This window comes from Monomorium pharaonis, chromosome 2 (genome assembly GCF_013373865.1).
Source record: "Monomorium pharaonis isolate MP-MQ-018 chromosome 2, ASM1337386v2, whole genome shotgun sequence".
Lineage (NCBI taxonomy): Eukaryota > Metazoa > Arthropoda > Insecta > Hymenoptera > Formicidae > Monomorium > Monomorium pharaonis.
Window position 1 is genome coordinate 33,309,683 of NC_050468.1, and position 21,765 is coordinate 33,331,447.

Sequence of the window (21,765 nt, forward strand, 5' to 3'; positions counted from 1 at the left end):
GTACTACTTAAGGGATGTAAAAAAATTATACAATTTTATTAAAATTAAAGTTACTCGCTAAAGCCTATATTATATACATGCATGCTTACGTATTGTTTCTAGTTTCTCAAAAATTCTCGAATAAGCAATTATGATCCTATAATATTAATATTGCTTATTGCTATATAGATCAATTTTTATCAATTGCTATTACTTCGCGCCGGATTTTGAATTTCATTTGCGCGACCTTGAAATTTTTTCACGACGCGGAAAAGTTAATCCATGTGAGATTCGCGCGTTAATTGCGATTCTCCTGGCATTTCCTCTAGTCGTGCGCAATTCGAGTTCGGCGGCCGGGCGACCAACCGGTAGATTCAGCCTTTCACTGACCTTTCGAACCTCGAAACATTTCCTCGGGGTCGGGCACGAAGTGCACGCGAGCGGGACAGAAAGAAAAAGAGAAAAAGAAAAAGAAAGCGAAGGAGCCCACCAAGTCAATTTCCATCTGACTTTGGGGAAAGCTGGTCGCTTTGTCAGATAAGGTCCATGCATAAGCGACTGTCTCGTCGACTGGAGAACCGTGGGATGCGTTTGCAGTTGAAGGCGCACGACACGAGGAAGAGACGGGAGTTTCGCGGGAGAGACAAGGGAGGAGATACACGCAGGAGGTGTCGGAGGAGAGGAAGGGTGAGGTCACTGTCCCCCGTGCAGACTTTCACGAGTTACGAAACCGCCGGAGAACTGCCCGTCCTTGGCACCGGCTGCCGCAGATTTTCTATTGTCCCTGCTTGCGTCGTCGTCGTCGTTATCGTTCACCACGACCACGTTTTCACGCAGCGACGATGACGAACGACGATTGACGATACATCGTTATATTAAAAAAATATCCGATACTGTTTCTATATCTAGTAGATACCAATAAGGCTCAAGAAGTTATTAAACTACGTGCAGCACGATGTTCACAAATATATTATGCGTAAAAGACAAATTTAACTTCTGTTTGAGGATTTAAAAAAAATATAAAACTAATGGCGAAATTAAAAACAGAGTAACAGAATAATACGCATAAGAGATATACACAGAAAAAATATTTTTATTTTTGAAATGTTAAATATTAAAATGAGATTACATAACATTAGACATAATTTGCTTACATAAAAAAATGTGCAATTCTATTATGAAAAATATATTTTCATCATTCAATAATAATTTTCATCATTCAATAATAATTTTCATAAGTTAAATGGAAAAAATATCGTATAGGAAATAACAATGTTTTCAAAAATTAAATTTTTTAAAACACTATTATCATAAACAATTACATATTCATCGTTATGCTTTTTAGATGACTGTTATAATATTGAAATAAAAAAATAATATTTTATTAAAAGATTATAAAATTTTCGAAAAAGATTAAATTATATATAAGCAAGATTATTATTAAATATAATTTCTTGGATATATGTATATGATTATTAAGTAGAATATATTAGTATGATAATTTTTTTTCTGTGTAGACGTATTTCTGATATGTCTAATAATGGATCATAAATTTAAAAAATTTTATGTATATCTCATATGATTTTAATCTTTATAAAATTATTTTACGATAAAGCTTATCCTATTCCAATTAAGATATTTATTAAAATTAAATAAGTATTAAAATATGTAAGTAATTCTTTTGAAAAATATATGCCTATATGTTTTTTTAAGAATATAGAATTTAAAATACGTAAGTATCAATTTAAGTAAACATATAGATTTTATATATATAGAAATGTCTTTTGATGATAAAGATAATAAGCGTCATATTTACGACAGGTTAATTAGAATTAAGTAACTGATCGGATAATTTATTTCTACGTTACTTTCGCGACTGAAAATGTCGAGTATTTCTTTTCTGAAAGAAAGCGATTTCGCCGACTTTGTGACTTTTTCTTATTTTACACGAAATTCACTTCGAAGATATAGTTTCGCTGTGCATCTCACGTACGATGACTCGACCACGACTCGAAAGTGACCTCTTTAATGGAATACAGCCGCGGCCAATATTTATCCGGTTTTAGCGGCATCGGTTTCACTTTTGGCAATGGCCTCTACCGGGCCATTTGAAACGATCGCGGCAGTACCCTCGTTTGCTCATCTTGATCGGACGTAACACGCATATTTTTCCAATACTCCTATTACTTTTTGATCGTTCCACTTGAGAAAATCGGGATGCAAAATCGAATCGCATTTTTAGTATATCGATTATGAAGAAGATAATTATTTTTAAAGTAAATTTTATTTCTAAAATTATATCGTGTATAGACTTTTATAATTCATATATGTAAATGGCTTTTCAAATAATTTTCCATTATATAACATACGCAATCGATTGACCATCATGAAAAATGTTCTTTCGTCGTCGTTTGCGCGAAATTACATAGTATCGGAAAACATTGCTTTGCAAAGACATATAATTTTGCAAGTTATATAAGTGTCGCGTATTATACAAGGAGTGTATATGAACGCAAAAAGTGCGACGACGATCAGCCGATTCTCGCGAGCATGCTACTCGCTCGTTCTATCTATCGGCTTTCGTAATGTGGGAAACCTTGAGGCTTGCGCAAGCCGAGTCGTAAGAAAGTGAAATTGCGACGGGGAGTTCATTCATTCCAGGATCGGTACGAAGGCAACCGATCGACGGACACCCAATTTGCTATTTGCCTCGTGTAGTTCCATTGTTGCTCGAAGATTCGCGTCAAAATATTTTAAATTTCTTTTATACAAAAGTAACTAAGAAACGACCATTGATTTCATATCTTTTACAGAGATTATATAATGCAATTCTGCGTTTTGTTTTTTATTTTATTGTTGTAATATTGTAATCGGCACTGATGGATATAAACAAAAGTTTAGCATTTATCATTGGTTTAATGTAACGTTAATGTAATTTAAAAAATATTCATTAAATTTGTTATATAATGACTGAAGAGGATTTAATTAAGCAGAAACGTTACGTAATTTTATTGTTACTATTCATATGGTTAAAAATTAATTAACGAAAACAATATTCAACTCGTTCGTTTATTATATTTTCATTATTGTTAATACGCCAAATGAAAATTTAGTCAAATAATTAAATTATATTTTTTAAAAGACATATAAATATAATACTTAATTTTCAATATTAATTCAATTAATCATTTTTTTAATATATCAGATTTCAGACAAATAAACGAAATTTTTATCAAAATTATCTTCTTCGATTAATAAATTAATTTCTTTTTTTGCTCTTAAAAATTGCCGTTTTAATTTATAAATAATATCTCTGTGATGTTAATTATTTGCTTTTTGGTTTGTCACTAAGAATCGGTGTAAGACCAGTGGACTACTTAATTAACAAGTATCGTGTACAATCAATCATTACTTTGTTTTTGAAAGTGTACACCAAGAACAAAGTGCATTATATTCCGCGATGAATGTTCCAAGATTCCTTTGCGTATACAACAAGTTTCTCGCCGTCACAGATTCGTAGATATCGATGATGCAATTCTGACTTCATCAAAGTAGTTCGATCTCTATTTCTCCGAGTAAGGATATTGAATGCGAATCACAAGTATCCAATGTAAATATACAATGCACTTGCTTTATATATATATTTAATTTATAGAATTAATAGAATAAATTCAAAAATTTGAACAAATTAACACTGAAAATGGAAGAAATATATTTTTAATTTGATTATTAAACGGTTGTTATTGAGATATTAATTTAACATAGTTGACGATATTTAGTGCTAAATTTGCGTCATTATCGAGTTTTTGTACCTGATAATAGTTCAAATCTATATAATATAATATATAGAACCGAAATGTATGGAGAATTTGTGTACTAATCAACAAAAAAAAATTCTGCCAGTTGGGTCGACTACAGGCAAACGTTATTATTTTGTTAATGTTGAATGTCAAAAAATTTTGAAAACGAAACGTAGTAAAATATTTTTTAACTAATAAATCGATCGCAAAAATAAGTGTGCAGGAGATGTAACGCGTTAGCGTGTGCGACTCGTCGGAATGAATAATCGTCGTCCGCGAAGATTTCGCGATCCCGCGGTCGTCGCCGCAGCTGCTTCGAAAGTGAAAGCGAAGATGCCTGCGGGACATTCTCATCCCAGAGCACTGGATTCCCCTGTCGGCGGTCGAGGAGTCAACTTTTGTTGACCTACACTCAATTTCTAACCAGGGCCACGTCGTATATATAAGTCACGTGGATTGCAAGCAAGAACAATCCTTCGATCGAAGACTCACGTGAATCTGTATGCGATCTCATTGATCACGCGAGCAAGAACAGCCAATGTAAAATCTCCGTGTTTCATCTCGGATTAACGAAACGCGAACTTTCAGGTCGCATATAAGCGTGCGATTCGATCGGACCGACTTTTAGAAAGTTTCCGCGGATATCTCACGCACATCACCAGCGAGTAATATACATAAATCTCGCGGCTGAGATTAATCTATATTACGTCGCTGACAACGTTTGCCTTGCGTAACGCTCGAATAATTAAGGGTGAAATGAGTAAAAGTTGTAACAGGCGCGCGCGATGCACTCTGTCGTAATGAAACTAGTTCTCTGACGAATCCACTTCGCGAGATACGCGGAAGCGAGGCGAGATGAATCTGACGAGTCGCGTGAGCCGTTTCGACGAAATTTCTCGCGACGGAGGTGAATTCGCGCGTCTCAGCCTTGATGATAGTCAGCGATAAATTAATTCGGATATGTCATAGAGGATACTTTTCTGTGAGAAACTGTGCGACATTCGGGATTTTAATTGTTTTGATAATTTCTATCAATAAATTGTCAAATCAGTCTCAAGTCAGTAGATTCTTAATTAAAATCTCGAGGCAATAAATTCAATACAAATAAAAAAGAATTAGTAATTTTTCGCAGATTATTTTAACGTAAAGGCATAATTAAATAAAAAAGCCTTAATTTACATTTAAAATCATATAAACCAATAAACTAAGTAAAAAATTTTTTTAATTTTTACGAAAGAAAAACCGCGCATTTGACATGCTCATATAAACCTAATTCTTTTCTTATTTCAAACAATTCTGAATGTTAATCATAAAAAAATGTGCATAAGAAAATGAAATCCATATCGTTTTAAATATATAATAAGGTTTCCTTATTTAATCGTTCTTGCGTTAAAGTTCTTACGTTAATCTATTATGAAAGCTCGTTTATTCCTAATCGCTTGTATGCATATTGTAAAAATACAGTATTATTTCAAAGAACTTTAAGGCTGATTCATAGTTAATTCTTATCTTAATACCATTTTAAATAACATATGTTAATACTGCTTTCTGATTGGTTTGTGATGTCTTAAAACAATACTTAAGATGATCTTAAGAATATATATGTCAAATCTCAAAGTATTACCAAAAATTTTAAATTTTCATAAGTTGTTTTATTATTGTATTTAAATATTTATATAAAATTTGAGTATAATTTTCTTAATAGTATGAACGGTATTTAATTTTTTATTTGCTCTTGATACTTAACATTGCGATTCGTAATATATATTTAATGAGAAAATTACATTATGAATTATTGAAATCAAATATTCTGCTAATAACATTTTAGCAAATATTCACGCAAAAGTTTATTTGGCTTTAGTTACTCATTCTAAAGTTAATTATCTAAATTCTAAAAGTAGCAAAATAAGATCACTTTCACTGTATAAATAATTATAAGCCAAAATTTGGTTTTTCTTTCTTTGCGGTTGATTTTATATGGAGTCAAAGTTAAAAGATATTTACAATCAAATTTTTTTATCATCAATTAAAAAAAAGAATAAATCTAAGAAACTTTAAATTTCAAATAACTTTTAATTGATAGAGTCAAAACATTCTTAAATATATAAGAACTGATTATAAACAGGTCTATAATTCATTTATTTGAGAACAAAAAAGTTACACTCACTTCGGAGGGATTGGTAAGCGCCGTCTTCAGGATAGTCCCGTTGACGAGGTGGCCCGAATGCGCAGGATGACTCGGGTGGCTGGGGGCGGGCGGCGAGTTAAGCGAATCGCCCGAAGAGATTTTGTGATGATGGAGGAATCCACCGGCTAGCTGGGCGTGCTGCTGCTGCTGCTGCTGGCTGTGATGGGCGGCTGCAGCCGCGGCCATATGCTTGTCCAATATTGTCGTGCCCATGGCACCCTTGGTACCGCCGAGGGTTCCCGACCCGTTTACACCACCGACGTTACCGCCGCCACCCATGCCGCCACCGACGCCGCTACTCTTGTTGCTCTTCTTGTGTTTCTTGTACTTCACCTGCGACCGATCAACATCTCTTTTTAACAATTCGATTCGTGGTCGATTTGATTATCGATCAATAAATTTAAACGTTCAAATATATTCGAGACACATTGATCTAACTATTAGACTCTAACATTTTATCATATAAATTGTAAATATAGTTATGATAATTTATTAAATTTTTGCTGCGTACCTTGTAAAGGTTGTACACTGCGCCAGAATTCCTTCCTCCAGGCATCCGATCTTCTCGAACCGCCTGCAGGACCATACCCTGTTCGATGCACTTTTTGAACCGACAGTACTGACACCTGTTCCTTTGCGCCTTCGTAATTTCGCAGCCTCCTTCCGCCACGCATGTGTACACCCGTCTATTTTGCACTGTCCTCTTGAAGAAGCCTTTGCATCTACATACAAATCAATCGATTCTCGTAATTTACCATCAATTAACTTATCAATTTACAATTATCTCATTTGATTTACAGTATTAATTTATCACAAAAAAATCTTCAGATAAAGTATTAAATTAAAATAAATTAAAATTGCTAAATATATTTATTTAAATCTGTTATTTTTGTTTTTATTTACTATCTACGAATAATACTCTGATATCAACAATTATATCTACAAATATCTATGAAATAACAATTAATATTAAAACAGTACGTAATATATACGTTTTGATTTTTATAAAAAAAGCGTTAGTTTTAATAAAACACACACACACAGACTTAAATTTAGGAAATTATATGTTATTAAAATTTATTACGTTGCGATGCAAATATAACATGCAAAATTTATTTTCTGAAAATTTCAGATTCATTATTTAAATATTTAAATCGGTTTAATAAATCGTATCTGAAATTAAACGATTCAAATGCTAAAATGGATACAAATATAGATGAAATATAGAAGTGAATTGATTAAAGACTATTGTTACATAATTAAATTATTCTTATTACATGTTTGTCTTTTAAGATTTTTTAAATATTTTGACTATCTATTGTAATTACAATTTCTAGATTTATACTTTTTGAGGAATTATATATATGGATGTACAATATATGTTATTTTTCACTCAATTTATCTTATCTGTTTATCAAGTATAAATGCAAATTAAAAAATAATTCTTAAGTGAGTGTTGATGTCATGATATATTATTGTTCAATTTATATTTACATATTGGATCCATTTCGCAACAGATGATTTAAGTTTCTTTTTTGCACATTCATATATTTATATTAAAAATTAAATTCACCCAAATTATATCGATCTCAATTCTTACTCGTAAAAAAATAGAAACATCATTAATGATGAACGTAGAAGAAAATTAATGTTAAAAGAATATTATTATTTATAGTAAAATTCATGAGCTGCTAATGTAAACATCATGACAGTAAAAGAAAAAGAAAATAGCCCGAAAGTCACTGTCATTACTGAAATTTTATAATTCACGTTACGTATAGTATGGATTTTCAGTACCTGCAGTGTATATCGGAATGCAGACTAAGATCGTTCATTGACTTTCCGTTATCGATAGAATGAAACAAAAGTAATCAAGTTCCTTTATTGTAAGATAATTACCTTAACTCATTAAATATTCCCAAACGCGCCGTCGAGGAATTTTCTCTGATGTCGCGTAAGCGCGTGAAGTTAGCCGCGAGAAATTGACCGTGATGACGCGAGCGAATTTCGTAACCGTCGCGTCGGTCAGTTCGTGTCGCGTGTCGCCGCTATGTAGCCGATTCCGCGATCGCTCCGCGTCCTCGCGTCTTCTCGCCTGCTTTGGGCGAGGAGAAGTGTTGAATTTGATCGACGATACGTCGATCGATAATCGCGACATTCACATCTTTCCGGACGTGGTGTGCGTTCGTCCTACCGTTCGGTAGGGTCTAGATTCCGATACGTGCGTGTCGCGTACGTGTGTTTCGTCTCGTCGCTCGTGCTGTCCGTTCTATCGAGAACAGCGTTGTGGGACCGCCGTGATGAATCAATCGGGACATTCGCTAGAACGGCATTCGCCGTAATTGATAATTCGACGGCGCGGCGTTGATCCTTGATGCGTAAACTTCACGCCGGTCGCGAGAGAGAAAAGGCAGAGTCCCCGCGCAAGCCCTGAATTCAGAGTAGGTGTTTGCAGGCGATTGTTTTGCGTTGCGAACGCGTTTCCTAGCGATTGACGCAGATTACGTCGTGCCGTTCGTCGACGTTCGAAAGAGTTTGTCGCGAGTGTGCACGTTTCGCGTTGTTTCGGGAGTGCAATCGTCGGATTGATGTGTCGACGGACTTGATTGAAGGTTAGGTTAGGTTAGGTTGTTCCCGTGTGTCTTTCGCCGACATCGATCGCCATCGATAATAATGCCGTCTAATAACGATGTGGATGTGTTGTGTTATTTCGCTAATTGTAATCCGAACGCGGATGTTTCTAACAATTGTAAAAAAATTGACAGACTAGAAGAGCATCGAGGAACGGAAACTCGCCGTAGCCGATTTAATCCGAAAGAGGGATGATTGTTGCTCGTTTACAACGTTCGGTGAGTTCAAATTCCTTCTTAATTATTCTTTAGTTTGACGGCGGAGTCTCATTTAACAGACCGCTAATTTACAAAAGATAATTTTCAATTAAATTGTGCGTTAAAATTATAAACAAATTCCGAGATTATTTCCTGAATACAAGAAAAGCAGTGAGATAATTTATTATTTTTGTAACTTTCAGAAAATGTAAGTCGTAAATTTCAAATGTTTGACAAGATGTGATAAAAAAAAAAATCGATATGAGAAATCAAAATTGGATTTTTGATTCGTGAATATCAGATTTCTTATCTGTTATCTTATAACAGATAAATTTTTTTATTCTTTTTTTATCCCGTTCTTACATTACATTAATTAATACACATGATATCGATAACGAATAATTTGTCTTTTCAAAATCTCAGATTTCTAAACGATAGGAATATGACATAACAAGTGTATGTGTTAATTATTCATATTATTTATACAAGTATAACTACATTTACATTAAAATAAATTCAGATTTACAAATTATATAATTTATTAAACACTCGACATAAATTAACAAGTTAAAAGTGTATATATATATACATATATTGAAACAAATTCAATATTCAATGATTTAATCAAACGTTAAAAATGGGAAGAATAAATTATATATTACCAAAAATATAGATGCGATCTCGAAATGATGATATAATAAAATTATTGAAACTCTAATAAAATTAATAAAATTAATTATAATAAAAACAAAAAAGAAATAGGCGCTCAGAAAATCTGTATTAAAAAAAAATCTAAGTGCCAAAACTAATCTATCTTTCATTCTTTTTTTAAATATGACCTTCTATTTCTGTCGTTTTTTATCAGCTTCTTTATGTGGGAGGGAGATAACTATTGTTACGGGTCAGACTGTTTATCTCGAGGGGTATCTCCCTAGACGGTGAAAATGGTGAGGTTAAATCAAGGATTCATTCGCACAGAGTTACGAGTGTCGCGGGTAAGAGGGAAAAAAAACTTGTCGCAGACTTTTCTCGTCTAATCCGCTTGCTCGTTCGAGACAACAAAGTTGAAAAACGGGCGAGAGAGTAACGATCCTCCATGGTAATTTCACGGACTAATCAAAAGTGTTGTTCAAGAGGTCATCCAAGTACACGCAACAGAGTATAGACGCAACAAGTATTCCCTCGTTTCGCGTAGATATTGCTCCGCTATGAGGACGGGGCGGGAAAATTATGGGATTACCGGTTAATTTTTAATCTCGCCTAAGTTACGAATTATGGATGTTCACACCAAAACTAATACACCTCGATAGACTCTGTACAGTAGACAGTATTTTGTATTTAAAACCAGTTTTTGTCAAAAACTTTGTTCTAAATTTGGAACATTTTCAAGTATTAATTTAATATAGTACGATTGTTATGTGAGTATTTTATATTAAGTTAATATTTAACCATTTCTTAGGTTAAAATTTGTAGCTACATAAACAAATAACAGAAAAATAATTTAGTTTTGAAACAAATTCTAAGATTAATAAATAAAATGTATATGTCAACATATTATAAATGTTAATTTTACTAAAAAGCATATCCGTACGTCAATACGTTGAGAGTTAAAGTGCGAAACAAGAAAAGAGCACGTGTATGTGTGAGAATAAATTTGTCTAATTATGGAAAAAGAAATAATAAAATTTCTATTATCAACAAAGCACAAGTGCGAAGTGTTTTAAACATATTTTTAATCAGTTAAAATGTAGTTGAATTTATACTCGATAATAAATCTGAATTCAACAGTCTATAATATTCTTTTTCTTAATTTAATGTTTAAATATTAACTAAAAAAATTTTGTAAATTTCTAAAATAAAATTATAAAATATACAAATTTGTATTGTAGAGAAAATACTACTTATTGGGTTTGTGCTTGGTTTTTGGTCGATGAGATAAAAAGAGACTTTTGCGTCTTGTGTTTTCTTTGAGTGATTTAAGGTACGAAATGGGTGAAATTAAACTTCACGAAGATAAATAGTAAGTTGTAGGTGAGGAAGGTGAGGAAAACAAATCCTCGTCTCCCACGTGCCAACTTTCTCGTGTAAACAGATTGATAGTGCTCTGGGACTAGTTTACTCAAAACTCGACATTTCTTGTCTACGAAATGCAGCTAGGCGTGCTTCCTCGAACGTTGACAAAGGTCGAAGGTTACATACGTTTGCGATCAAATAACCCCCACGTTTATTGTATGTAGCGCAGGTAGTTTGGATATAATTAGCTCTAATTAAGTCGAAAATCGATCGAATTCTGGAATTGCCTCGTAATACCCAAAAGATACGCATATATATGAGTTTCTATACTCTAGTAGAGTCTAGTTGATTGATCTTATTAGTGCAACTCAGTCGCGTTTTACGCGCGAATGCATCATTACTGCCGTGGGGTTGGAATTATCATGAATCAAGTGCATTTATGGTGAATGAAGTGCCATTGCTTTTCTTTCCTTGAATTCGCATAGATTGCTACTAATTTGCGAATTTAGCGTAAAATGTCTTCAATATGTACAGATTATGCAAATAACTGCGAAATCTTGCATTTTTCATATTGGTGAAATTTTCAGAATAAATTTTAAGAAAAATTATTATAGTTTAGAAAAATTAAAATATTCGAAGAAATTTATCGTTATAGACAATACTTTATCATAATTTAAAGGGAATACGAGACTTTATTTATATTATTTTATTCAATTTTGATTTTGATAGATCAATGATGATTTTATTCAATTTTGATTAGTCAATGATGGAGTAAGCCTGAATTATTCTGGACGCATTGTGAAATACTAGTTTTAACTTTGTTTTATTTGCTGATAAAACAAGATTAAAATAAAATCGTAAATTAATAAAAACACAAAAAAGATACGTTAAAAGGGACATCACGATACACTTGGTGAAGTCTGCGCGAACAAGTGTGTCGTGTATAACAGTGATGCATATTAGAAGGATTAGTTTGTAAGTAATTTAGTAAACATGTATAAACTCACCCTTCGCATGTAATGATGCCGTAATGCAAGCCGGTTGCCTTGTCTTCGCAAATCATGCATATCATAGGCGTTTCGTCCTCCTCGTGCTCTTGGGGTGGCAAGGGGGGAGCGGGCGGTGCCACTGATATGGACTGCGAGGCCGCCTCGGTCTTGACGACGGTGCCGCCGTTGCTGACCCACGGTTGCGCGGCGGAACCGGACGCCGTGAGATTCAGCGCCTGCATCTGTTGCGCCGCGGGCAGCTGCGTCAGGTCACCGGCCCACAGCCTTTCCATGTTGAGCGGCGGTCCGGCGGTAGACGAGTACGAGACCGCGGAGGAGGACGAGGGCGGTTTACCCCTGGACTCCTGGCCGAGGTTTAGCAACAGCTGGGCGGCCGACTCCTCCGATGAGGAGCACGAGGCCGCGGCCGCCGCCGTGGCCGACCAGGATGCCGCGGGTGGCGGCACCGGGTCCAACGGCGGCGCCGACCATATCATAGTACGGACGCCACCGATCTCCCCCATTAATACCGTCGGAGGAGGTCGCGGTGGTGCCGGCGCTGCTCTCTGCGCCGGTGGCTTCATACCTTCGCCTGGAACGAATCATCAACGAGCGATTAGCTAGTGCGTTTTTTTTTACGTAGTCTGTTTATATAATTAAATTTGAATTCTTCATGATTTCACACATGAAAGTAATATTCTTTGTTCTTTTTATCAGAGTAACAAGAGATTTAAAAACTTTTCGTGACTTTTATACTCCAACTTATCAATATGAAAATATCAATATGACAATTTCGAGTCTAAATAAGGAATCGAAGAGAAATTCGTATTTTTTTAAAAAGTACCTTTGTTAGAAACTTTACTGTACGATTCCATAAAGAATCAGATCAGATCAATTAAGCTAAAAATAAAATGCGATAATCGTGATACTTACACGAGGCCGCCGTGGTGGTAGCGCCGGTAGTAACGCAGCTGGAATTGGTACCGCTGGTACCTCCTCCGGAGCTGGTGGAGGTGGTCGTGGCGTTCTGTCCGCCGTAGCTGACGGCGCTGCTGATGACACCGTTGAGTAGCCTCTGCGTAGCGAATCCCTGTACGCTGGTAGTATTCTGCGACCAAAACTGATGATGGGCCGCTAGCAGGTGCGGTGGTACTGAGGGCGCACGTGGCCTCGGTGGTGCCGGTGGTGATTGTTGTTGCTGTTGCATGGATCCATGTTGTCCGGGACTAACGTTCTGGTTCAGGTTGAATTGAGATGACGGGCTGTTCCGGTGACTGAGTTGATTAGATGTATCCGAACGACCTCCACCGCCGCCGCCGCCGCCGCCGCCGCCGCCGCCTCCACCTCCGTCGAAGACCGAATTGTCGGATTCTTCCTTGGTCTGGACGGACGATAGGTCGCCCTTCAGATCTGGGCTGTCACTCCTCGAAGAGGCCTCCTGGGTAATCGGAGTCGACGAGACCGTCTGGACTGGCGAGTACGGCGATGATTTGATCGGCATGGGGGTGGCGGAGCGTTGCTGTTGTTGCTGCTGGTGCTGGTGCTGATGGTGCTGCTGCTGAGATTGCTGATGGTGCTGCTGTTGCTGCTCATCGGCGACCCTGAAGCTCACCATCGGACCGGTATCCGGGAAGACCGAGTCGGGCGACGCGCGATCCGAGCACCCCGCGTCGCGACCTTCTTGACCGCTTCCCCCTCTTCCACCTCCGCCATCGCCGCTACTGGTGCCACGAAGAGAGTCTCCTCCTCGCCCTGGTGGCCCTGGACTCGGACTGCCCACCAGGTACTCGTTCGACACTCTGATCTGGCAGCCCGGCGAGCCTGGCATGTTCGTCTCCGGCGACAGGGTTGAGGTGTCAGCCATGCTCTCCCCTGGAGCAGGAAAGTTTATGGGTGAAGGTGCGTCCGTCGTCGGGTTCCCCTGCGGCGAGCCTGCTGATCCGAGGGATACCGGGGAGTCTGAGAAATAAGGCGTTGGTCTTACGTTTATACTCGGACTGCGGAGAGTAGGAAACGCGACGGGATACTTTTTTCCTTTTTCCTCTTTTTTTCCTTTACCCTCGGAGAGACATACTTGAGTGTGGTAATGCGGAGGTGTGCGGCGGGGGGGGGGGAGGGGGAGATCATTACTCGCGCGCGTGTTACATCTGACGATGAAATTGGATGTATAAAAGAGAACGGGGATTGAGATAAGGGGAATTAGAGCAAATTCATGGTGTTGTACACCCAATCGACACCAGTCACATACGCGATTAATTAGCGGCGCGAGCCTCGGAGGATGAAGGTGAGATAATGAACTATGACGGACCGTAACGTGTTGCGTCTCTCCCTATGATGTGACATCTTCCTTGGTATTCCAGACACGTTGATCACGTCGTTCCGAGTTGAGAGTTAAAATTAATGCGATTTGATTATAGTCATTTGTCATTAATTGAAAAATTCAATTCTGTTTAGCATGAATATTCAAAGGTTAGATCACACAAAAATTGATAAAGTAACAAAAATTGAATTGTATTATTTTATTGATTTAATTAAATTATATGTATTTATTCATATTTTTTATGTGGAAATTAAATAATATTAATATTATAATTAAATGGTTTTAAATTGCAATTTCAGAAGCATCAATTTGCTTTTCAATTTTTCAATTTGCTTGTTGATTTCTGAATTTTAGAATTAACTATTTAAATTGTGATATTATCTGTGTAGCGTCATATCTGTATCTGTATAATCTTCTTAATTTAAAGAAACAAAAAAGAAAGTAAAAAATTGCGAAAAAAGATGTAATAAAAAGGCAATTAATGCATATTGTTCCATAGGGTGCACTTATATGAATGTATACCATCATCTGCAATTCGTATATCGAAAGATTAAATAGCAAAATCTAAATATAATAATTAGAATCAGTATATCTTTACAGAACAATTTAATGAAAAGTGGTTACAAAGCCGCCATCAAAATTGCAAACGGCATCGATGACGGGTTTAAAACGCATTATAGCTGATTACGCTAGTCTCGATAAGCAACACCCTCGTTATGCAATCCCGCATCAATAATACGATGTTGTTATATGCGCGAAGTATCTCCCCCTTCTTTTCACTCACCATAAAATAGCGCCTCCTATAATAGATTCCGTTATATATGAGGCGTGCTCTTCTCGCGTTAACCGCGCCTATAATCATTCGCTTTCCATAGAGGATTTAAGTTGTATCTATGCGATATAAACGTGCTGTTCAATCGTTTTATCGGTACATTTTTTTACACTTGTAACAGAATATTTGTTAGAGACAAATGTATGGATTACATGATCTGTTACAGTTAAGAAATGATCACTCTTTCGTCTTGAACATTAAAGAAGGAATACGAAGAGAACACATCGATCAATTAAAAAAGTTATTAATATTATAATTCAAATATTTATTTCAATATATTTTTGCATAAAACGGATTATTTTTAAATTATAGGTCTTCAAAAATCTCTAATATTTATGAATAAAATCTTTTTTTGTTGATATATACGTGCGCAAATAGACGTAAAAATATATTGTAAATAAATGAAAAGCTTAACAGTAAGGCTTATCTTGGTTTGTAGAATCGATTTCTTGTTTTCATGAGTTTCCTCTGACCCCGTTAAGTTTGGAGAGTTTTCAGGCACATCATAGTTTCGCTCAAACAATCGTGCTGTGACTTTGATAAATTTAACTACTATATTCATTGTTATTCCGTATACATTTATTTATGACCTATCTTGTAGTCTCTTCTCATGCACGAACAAAGTTCGAAATATCAAATGCAAAAGGATAATAAATGAATAAAATGATGAAGAAACCAGGAATTTCTAATATATAGGATCACATAAACTTTTAATATCTGAGATATCATTTTTTTAGATGTACATAATAATAATGAAAATAATAAAAGAATAAATATTAAACTACAGAGAATACGAGGCTGTCTTAATTTTATAACATAAGAGATATTACTATGATTTTCAGCAAAATATGAAAAATAATAAAAACTTTTTATTAAGTGATATAACTGAAAAATTGTTTTATAAATTTTTATTTTAATAAATTTATTTGTTTTTTAAAAGATATAAAAATTATTAAATATAAAATTAAATATAAAATTAATTATTTTCCTGGGAGAAAAGAATTAATAAAATTTAGATATCGTTAATAATATGTAAAATGTGAAAAGATTCTTATAAATAATAAAAAAAATTTACACGTATTAGTGAGAAAGATAATTTCTGAAGATTCGATTTCTATATCTGTTCATCCTTTTGGCGACATCATTTAGAAGGAGTAATCATTTTCTTTTACTATAAAAAAAGCGCGTGGCGCGTGGTTGCGTTTCTATAATGGGGAAGTTACAGCGGTAGGTTGTAATTGAGATAGAAGAGAGAGTGAGAACCATTAAAGTACCCGTTTGCTTTCGATGCGTTCTTAACACTGCATTATACCCCGCAGTGTTGAAGGATATATCGAGGCACGTGTAACGGTAACAATGATAATAGGGATAGCCTTGCATTGAGAGCGTGCACAGTATGAAATTAATTCGATAAACAAATAAAAACATTCAATACAACTTCTACGTAACAAGCAAAATATGAGTTTTATTCCGCATATTAATTTTGTGATCGTCATATGATTTAAATTAGATGGCTACAAATTTGAAAAAAAATTGAACGTTACATTTACACATGAAACATTTAAGTTTTAAATTTTAAATTTTCTTTTTAAATTGTAATCATTTAATTTCAGTCATATTGATCATGAAATTAATGTGCAAAATAAAACTTAAGTACTTATGAATTTATATAAATTTATAAAAATCTTGTATTATTATAATAAATTAAATACTGTCAAAAGCTACCGACAAAAATATAAAAATATATACAATATATAAAATTCTGTTTTTTGAAAATATAAGATTGAACTAAAAACATTCTAGAATTTGTAACTAATTATTTTGTAACATAATTTTTAAAAATTATACTATTCAGAAATACTATATATGTATCGGTGATCATATATATACATCGTATAAAGTTTAAATATCAAGATAAAACTACTTTAATTAAAAAATCTTGAAATAAAAAAAGTGCAGAATATTTCTTATACTTAAAGAAGAGAATGTTTTTATTTTTTTAAATCGAAAAAGATTATACTTTATGAAGCGTTAGTTCCAAATGTAATAGCTGCTTGAAGTGTCCTCTTGCTTATCGCAAAAAGAATGTGAAATCTATGGTTGAGGTCAAGGAAGGAATGCAATTGACAAGGCTAGGTTCTGATTACGGATACTCTTAGGTGATACTTTCCAAGCTATTAATAGATTGATCGCCATGAACATTGGTCGAGCGGTTTATTTTTTTTATAGACTCGTGATGTCTTGATGTCGCGAAATATTGCGAATTGTCTCGCGTGATTATCCAATCAAAGAGATCGAATCGGATATCTATCTTCTGTCCTCGTTGCTCATTAACAGAGCCTATCGTTTATAGCTTTCGTAAAGCAATTATATTTCGCTTAGTTGAACACGTAGCACTCGTATATCAGACTGACGATCGACTGTTAATGTCAATGAGCTCTGATGATATATGAGTGGCGTATGCCTAGCGCAACAATCACAGTTAAATGTAATGACGATCATCCATCATGAAATGTGATGAGGATATTGATCCTTTGTATTGATAGCCAAATTTTTCAAGACGCTCAAGAAATAGTTCCTAGTAATGTAATAATGCAGTTATGCATCATGGAGTTACGTAAGACCACTTTCACTGTTCCTTTCACTTATATTATCTTTTCAATTCTTAAATTCCTTAGATAACTTGGAATTAATCTTTTTAACAAAAGGAATTGAAACAACCAAATTCTGGATTATAAGAGAAATAAAATATGGGAGGAATGAAGCTCCGTTAAAAGTAAAGAATAAAATATCTCTTAATTAATTTGTGTTAAAATAGAATTGTTACTCATTTTAACGAAATATTTATTCTAAGTTTAAATAAGTTGATATGTTGTGAACTCTTGTACCTGAACGCAAACTGAACTCTTGTACCTCGGTACGCTATTATTGCAAGCGGAATTAGTCATGTGACCGCGACGCAAAACCGTACACCACAAAACTAAAAATACTATTCTGTGCCAACGAACTTTGGAATAATTTTATCGTGTTCCTATTGCTAATGTTACACACGTATAAATACAATGTTAAAATTTAAAATACTGCAAGATATTATTTTTTATTTTTTCTAGCGCGAAAATATATAGTTGCTGAAGTACTCAGGAATTTTGAAATGGAAAGTTTTATATGTGTGTGTGCAGGTTAAACCCCCCTTCGAAATTAAAAAAATCAGTTTTACTGGATCTGTTAAAAAATTTAAGTAAAATGATGCAGGCCAATTAAGGCGAGTGTCCGTGGATCAAATTCTTATACATAGGATTTATTGTGTTCAAACTGTCCGATGTCCGATATACGATGTTTAGCGAAAAGTTTTATTAACTCCCCCCCCCCCATTATCGACGTCAGGATCTGCTCTGTGTGTGTGTGTGTGTGTGTGTGTGGAAATAGAATTTTTATAAAATATTTTTAGAAGTGTCAATAAGCACACGTATCTCTTGCGATATTTTTCTGGAGGAAAAAAATGAGATTAAATTTGTCAAGGACTATTTCCAACTACTTGAAACAAACAGGATGGAAACACGAAGAGGCACTCTATATTATTAGTGCAATAGAATGTAGTGCAATATCGCTCAAGTATAAGTGCAGTGCACGCGCGATAAAGTGAGTGGTGTTTACCGAAGAACGATGCGTACAAGTTCTTCGCATCCAAACACATGTAATAATTGAAGGTGGAATAAGGATTGAGCTGCGAGTGTTCGAAGTAGCTCTGGTTAGAAGCCATCAAAAAGTTATTGTACGGCCGGTATAGAGATAAGTAGGGCAGGGGGCTGTTTCCCTGTTGCTGCATTCCATAGAAGGCGGTTAGGTCCATGGTACTCGGTAGATTCCAATCTTGTGGGTTCTGATCTTGCCAACGAAGATTAGTGGTGATAAAAACGTTGCTTCCCAAGGGAAACATTTCTTTTAAGATAATTCTGTAGATTCACTCTTGCGATATGATTATTAATGATCAAGTTTTGACTCTGTTCACAATAAATATTTATCGTATGATTGTAACAATAAATCTTTTGATATTGTCTTCTCGCGCTTTTCTTCTTGATTGTACTATTTTATTCCTCCCACGAATTGTCTTTATTATCATAGAGAAATCGTTGTATTTATCGTTTATCTACGTATTCGTAATTCGTGAAAGAAGCATCTTTTATCCCTATATTGTTACGTAAATAATGATATAGCATAGATCACTTTGAGTTCAAGTAAAATAATTTTCTTTTATCACACACGTTTATCATGGACTGTAATTGGCACATGAAAATAGAATCTGGTTTTTGTACGCGATGTGCTTTTTTTCAAATATATATTTTGAAATTTATATAATATATAAACACTCGGAAAAAATATATCATTCTCGAAGTGTATATGTGATTATGTCTTCGATAAATTGACGTCAAAGATTATCGACAAGTTTCGATTGATTGACCTTATAAAATTAGACTACAATTGCAGTTATCACGACGTACTTTTTCTTTTATATGCTCTATGTTCGTGATATTCGCCTTTCAGCATAAAATATACGAAATATATTCGTTGTTTCCGCGAAGCGCGCGGACAAGCCGTCTGACTAAAGCAACAATGTTACTACTTCCTCCTCGTGGTATGCAAAAATCATACGGAACCGTTCCGTTCAAGTGATACAATCTCGTTCTGATCGGCCATTTGTTTCTCAATTTTTAATTCTCTGATATACGTAAGCGTCATCTTTCTACGAATCGATAAGCGTCTTTTTACAGAGATTCCTCCCGTTAGAACGATCATCCCGTAACATCCGCGAGCGTCGCTTGCGGCGGCGGCGACGGCGGCGACGTTGGCGTCGCCGAGTAATTGCGTCGTTGTACTCGTTGAAGAATTGTGTGACGTTCACGTGTGGCGGAGGCGGTCGAGGAAGATCAATGATTCCGCGAGACCGCGAGTCAACCGCCGAAGCGTACTACGTGTTCTCGGAAAATCGGAATATACACGAATGTATGTATCATTCGCGCGACACACGTGTCACGATCCTTGCGATCGGTTTTTTTTCCTCTCGATCTTACGTCATCGAGAGTTTGGGACCCGCGCGTTGATTCAGTTTCCCTCTTTCGCACGCATTCTCCATCTTCACTCTGGACGACACTATCGTTAACGCAGCCTCTGACCTTTAAATCGGCCGTAGGTCGAGGGTCATTGGTATCAGTCGTGTTTGCGAGAGCGCACGTCGAAAAATCGATGCAGCTCGGTGGTGCAGCGGCCGCCGCGGCAACATGCCGTGATGTGACGTGCGCGCGAGACTACCATGGGTGAGACGTCAGCGTCAACGTCAACGTCAACGTCGTCGGCGGCGACGACGACGACGACGACATCGGCGGCGATCGGCCGTTGGTCCGGCATGAGCCACCGCGTGGTCGTCGAGCCTTCGTTCCCATCGTCCAGTTCCGTCCTCCTCTCGGTCGCGCGGTCCGCTCTACTGCTCCGTACCTTCTCGTTCGCACGCGCGGCTTTCGTTTTTCGCGGGCACTGGCGTTCGCGACGACGAGCGCGCGGCGACGACGGCCGCGTGGTTACGCGAGTTCAGACGAAACCGAACTAGCACCGGTGCACGTCCGGGACGTCCGCGTGGGTTGATATTCAACCCTGCACCGCCAGCAGCAACCATCCCAACCCTCTCCTCCCTCCTACCCCTCTCTCCCTCCCGGTTCCTCTCTCTTTTCTCTGTCTCTCTCTCTCTCTCTTGACTTCCTCGAGCTAGCTAGCTAGCGACTTCATGCCACCCACGACTCAACCTCTGCCCGCACACCGTACATCACCCTCCTCCTCTCGTCTCCTTTTCTCGTTTGATTATTTGAAAGCTGCCATAAAGACACAATGAGAAGACGGGTGCGTAAGGACTGCTGCTTGTTGCATAGCTATGCAACGTGTTGTTGTTATAATTGTGAGTAATAGGAGTGGGGAGACAAAAAATAGAGAGAGAGAAAGCGCGCGAACGAGAGACACGCGGGACAAGCGCGTGCGCACAATGGGAGATCGGGAGACTGAATGAAGAGCGTGAATGGTGTGCGTAGAAGAGCTGACGATTCAGACATTGGAGCATTATCGAGCATTATCATTTGAGAAAAATTATTTATTATTAGCAAACAATGCAAATACACCTACAATTTACTTTTTATGTAATTAAAAAAAAAAAATGAAACAAATTAAAACTAACGTGTTCTTTTTAACAATTATTGTTTTAAATTATATGCGTGTTTATATTTAATTTAATCTTCTTTAAAGAATTTGATAATATTAAATTTTGGCAAAAAAATATATTCTTATTTAAATATTATAATAGTTATTTAAAGAGTTTTATTTATACATATGTATATGTATATGTATATATATGTATAAAAGTTTTAATAATAATAAAATCTTAATTCTTGAAGTTATTGTTATTTTATGTTCGATTTTTTCTTCTTACGAACTTTCACTCATAAAAATTTTTATTAAACAATGAAAAGATTTTTTAAATAAAAATTAATAAAATTCTTATGTAACCAAACTATGTTTGTCCAGCGCTATATAATTTCACTTTAATGCTTAACATTTCAAAAATAAAGATATTTTTAAAACAAAAATATTCTTTTTTCTGTGTATAAAATGTGTAATATAAAATAAGAGATATTATGTAGCTGTCTACACACTCTTTTGCTATAAATGGAAGAAAACATTTTTACTTAAAGAAAAAATAGACTATCACATTCAAGCATCATCATTAAAAATAGAGAGATCCTTGTATATATGATTGAATAGTATCTTCAGTAGGTT

At 35.8% G+C, this 21,765-nt stretch overlaps 1 protein-coding gene and 1 long non-coding RNA gene across 18 annotated transcripts in view; one reads left to right on the forward strand and one right to left on the reverse strand.

Annotated features, from left to right (window-relative positions):
- Nucleotides 1–21,765, reverse strand: part of LOC105837761 (hormone receptor 4) — a 181,622-nt gene that overhangs the window by 3,959 nt on the left and 155,898 nt on the right. For 7 of the 15 annotated variants that reach the window (XM_036282631.1, XM_036282632.1, XM_036282633.1 and 4 more), the window contains 4 exons: nt 12,731–13,756; nt 11,816–12,389; nt 6,479–6,689; nt 5,947–6,300 (listed from right to left, as the gene is read on the reverse strand). In XM_036282631.1, coding sequence (XP_036138524.1) covers nt 5,947–6,300; nt 6,479–6,689; nt 11,816–12,389; nt 12,731–13,756 — 2,165 coding nt within the window. Of the gene's footprint in view, nt 1–5,946; nt 6,301–6,478; nt 6,690–11,815; nt 12,390–12,730; nt 13,757–18,603; nt 21,186–21,765 lie in introns of those variants that run through there. The other 8 variants (XR_004962128.1, XM_036282627.1, XM_036282625.1 and 5 more) reach the window with 4 other exon arrangements.
- The window catches only part of LOC105837762, a 167,923-nt gene continuing 153,155 nt past the window's right edge, over nt 6,998–21,765 (forward strand). For 2 of the 3 annotated variants that reach the window (XR_001139171.3, XR_003626731.1), the window contains exon 1: nt 19,834–19,950. This is a non-coding gene — a long non-coding RNA (uncharacterized LOC105837762). Of the gene's footprint in view, nt 8,817–19,833; nt 19,951–21,765 lie in introns of those variants that run through there. The other variant, XR_003626732.2, reaches the window with a different exon arrangement.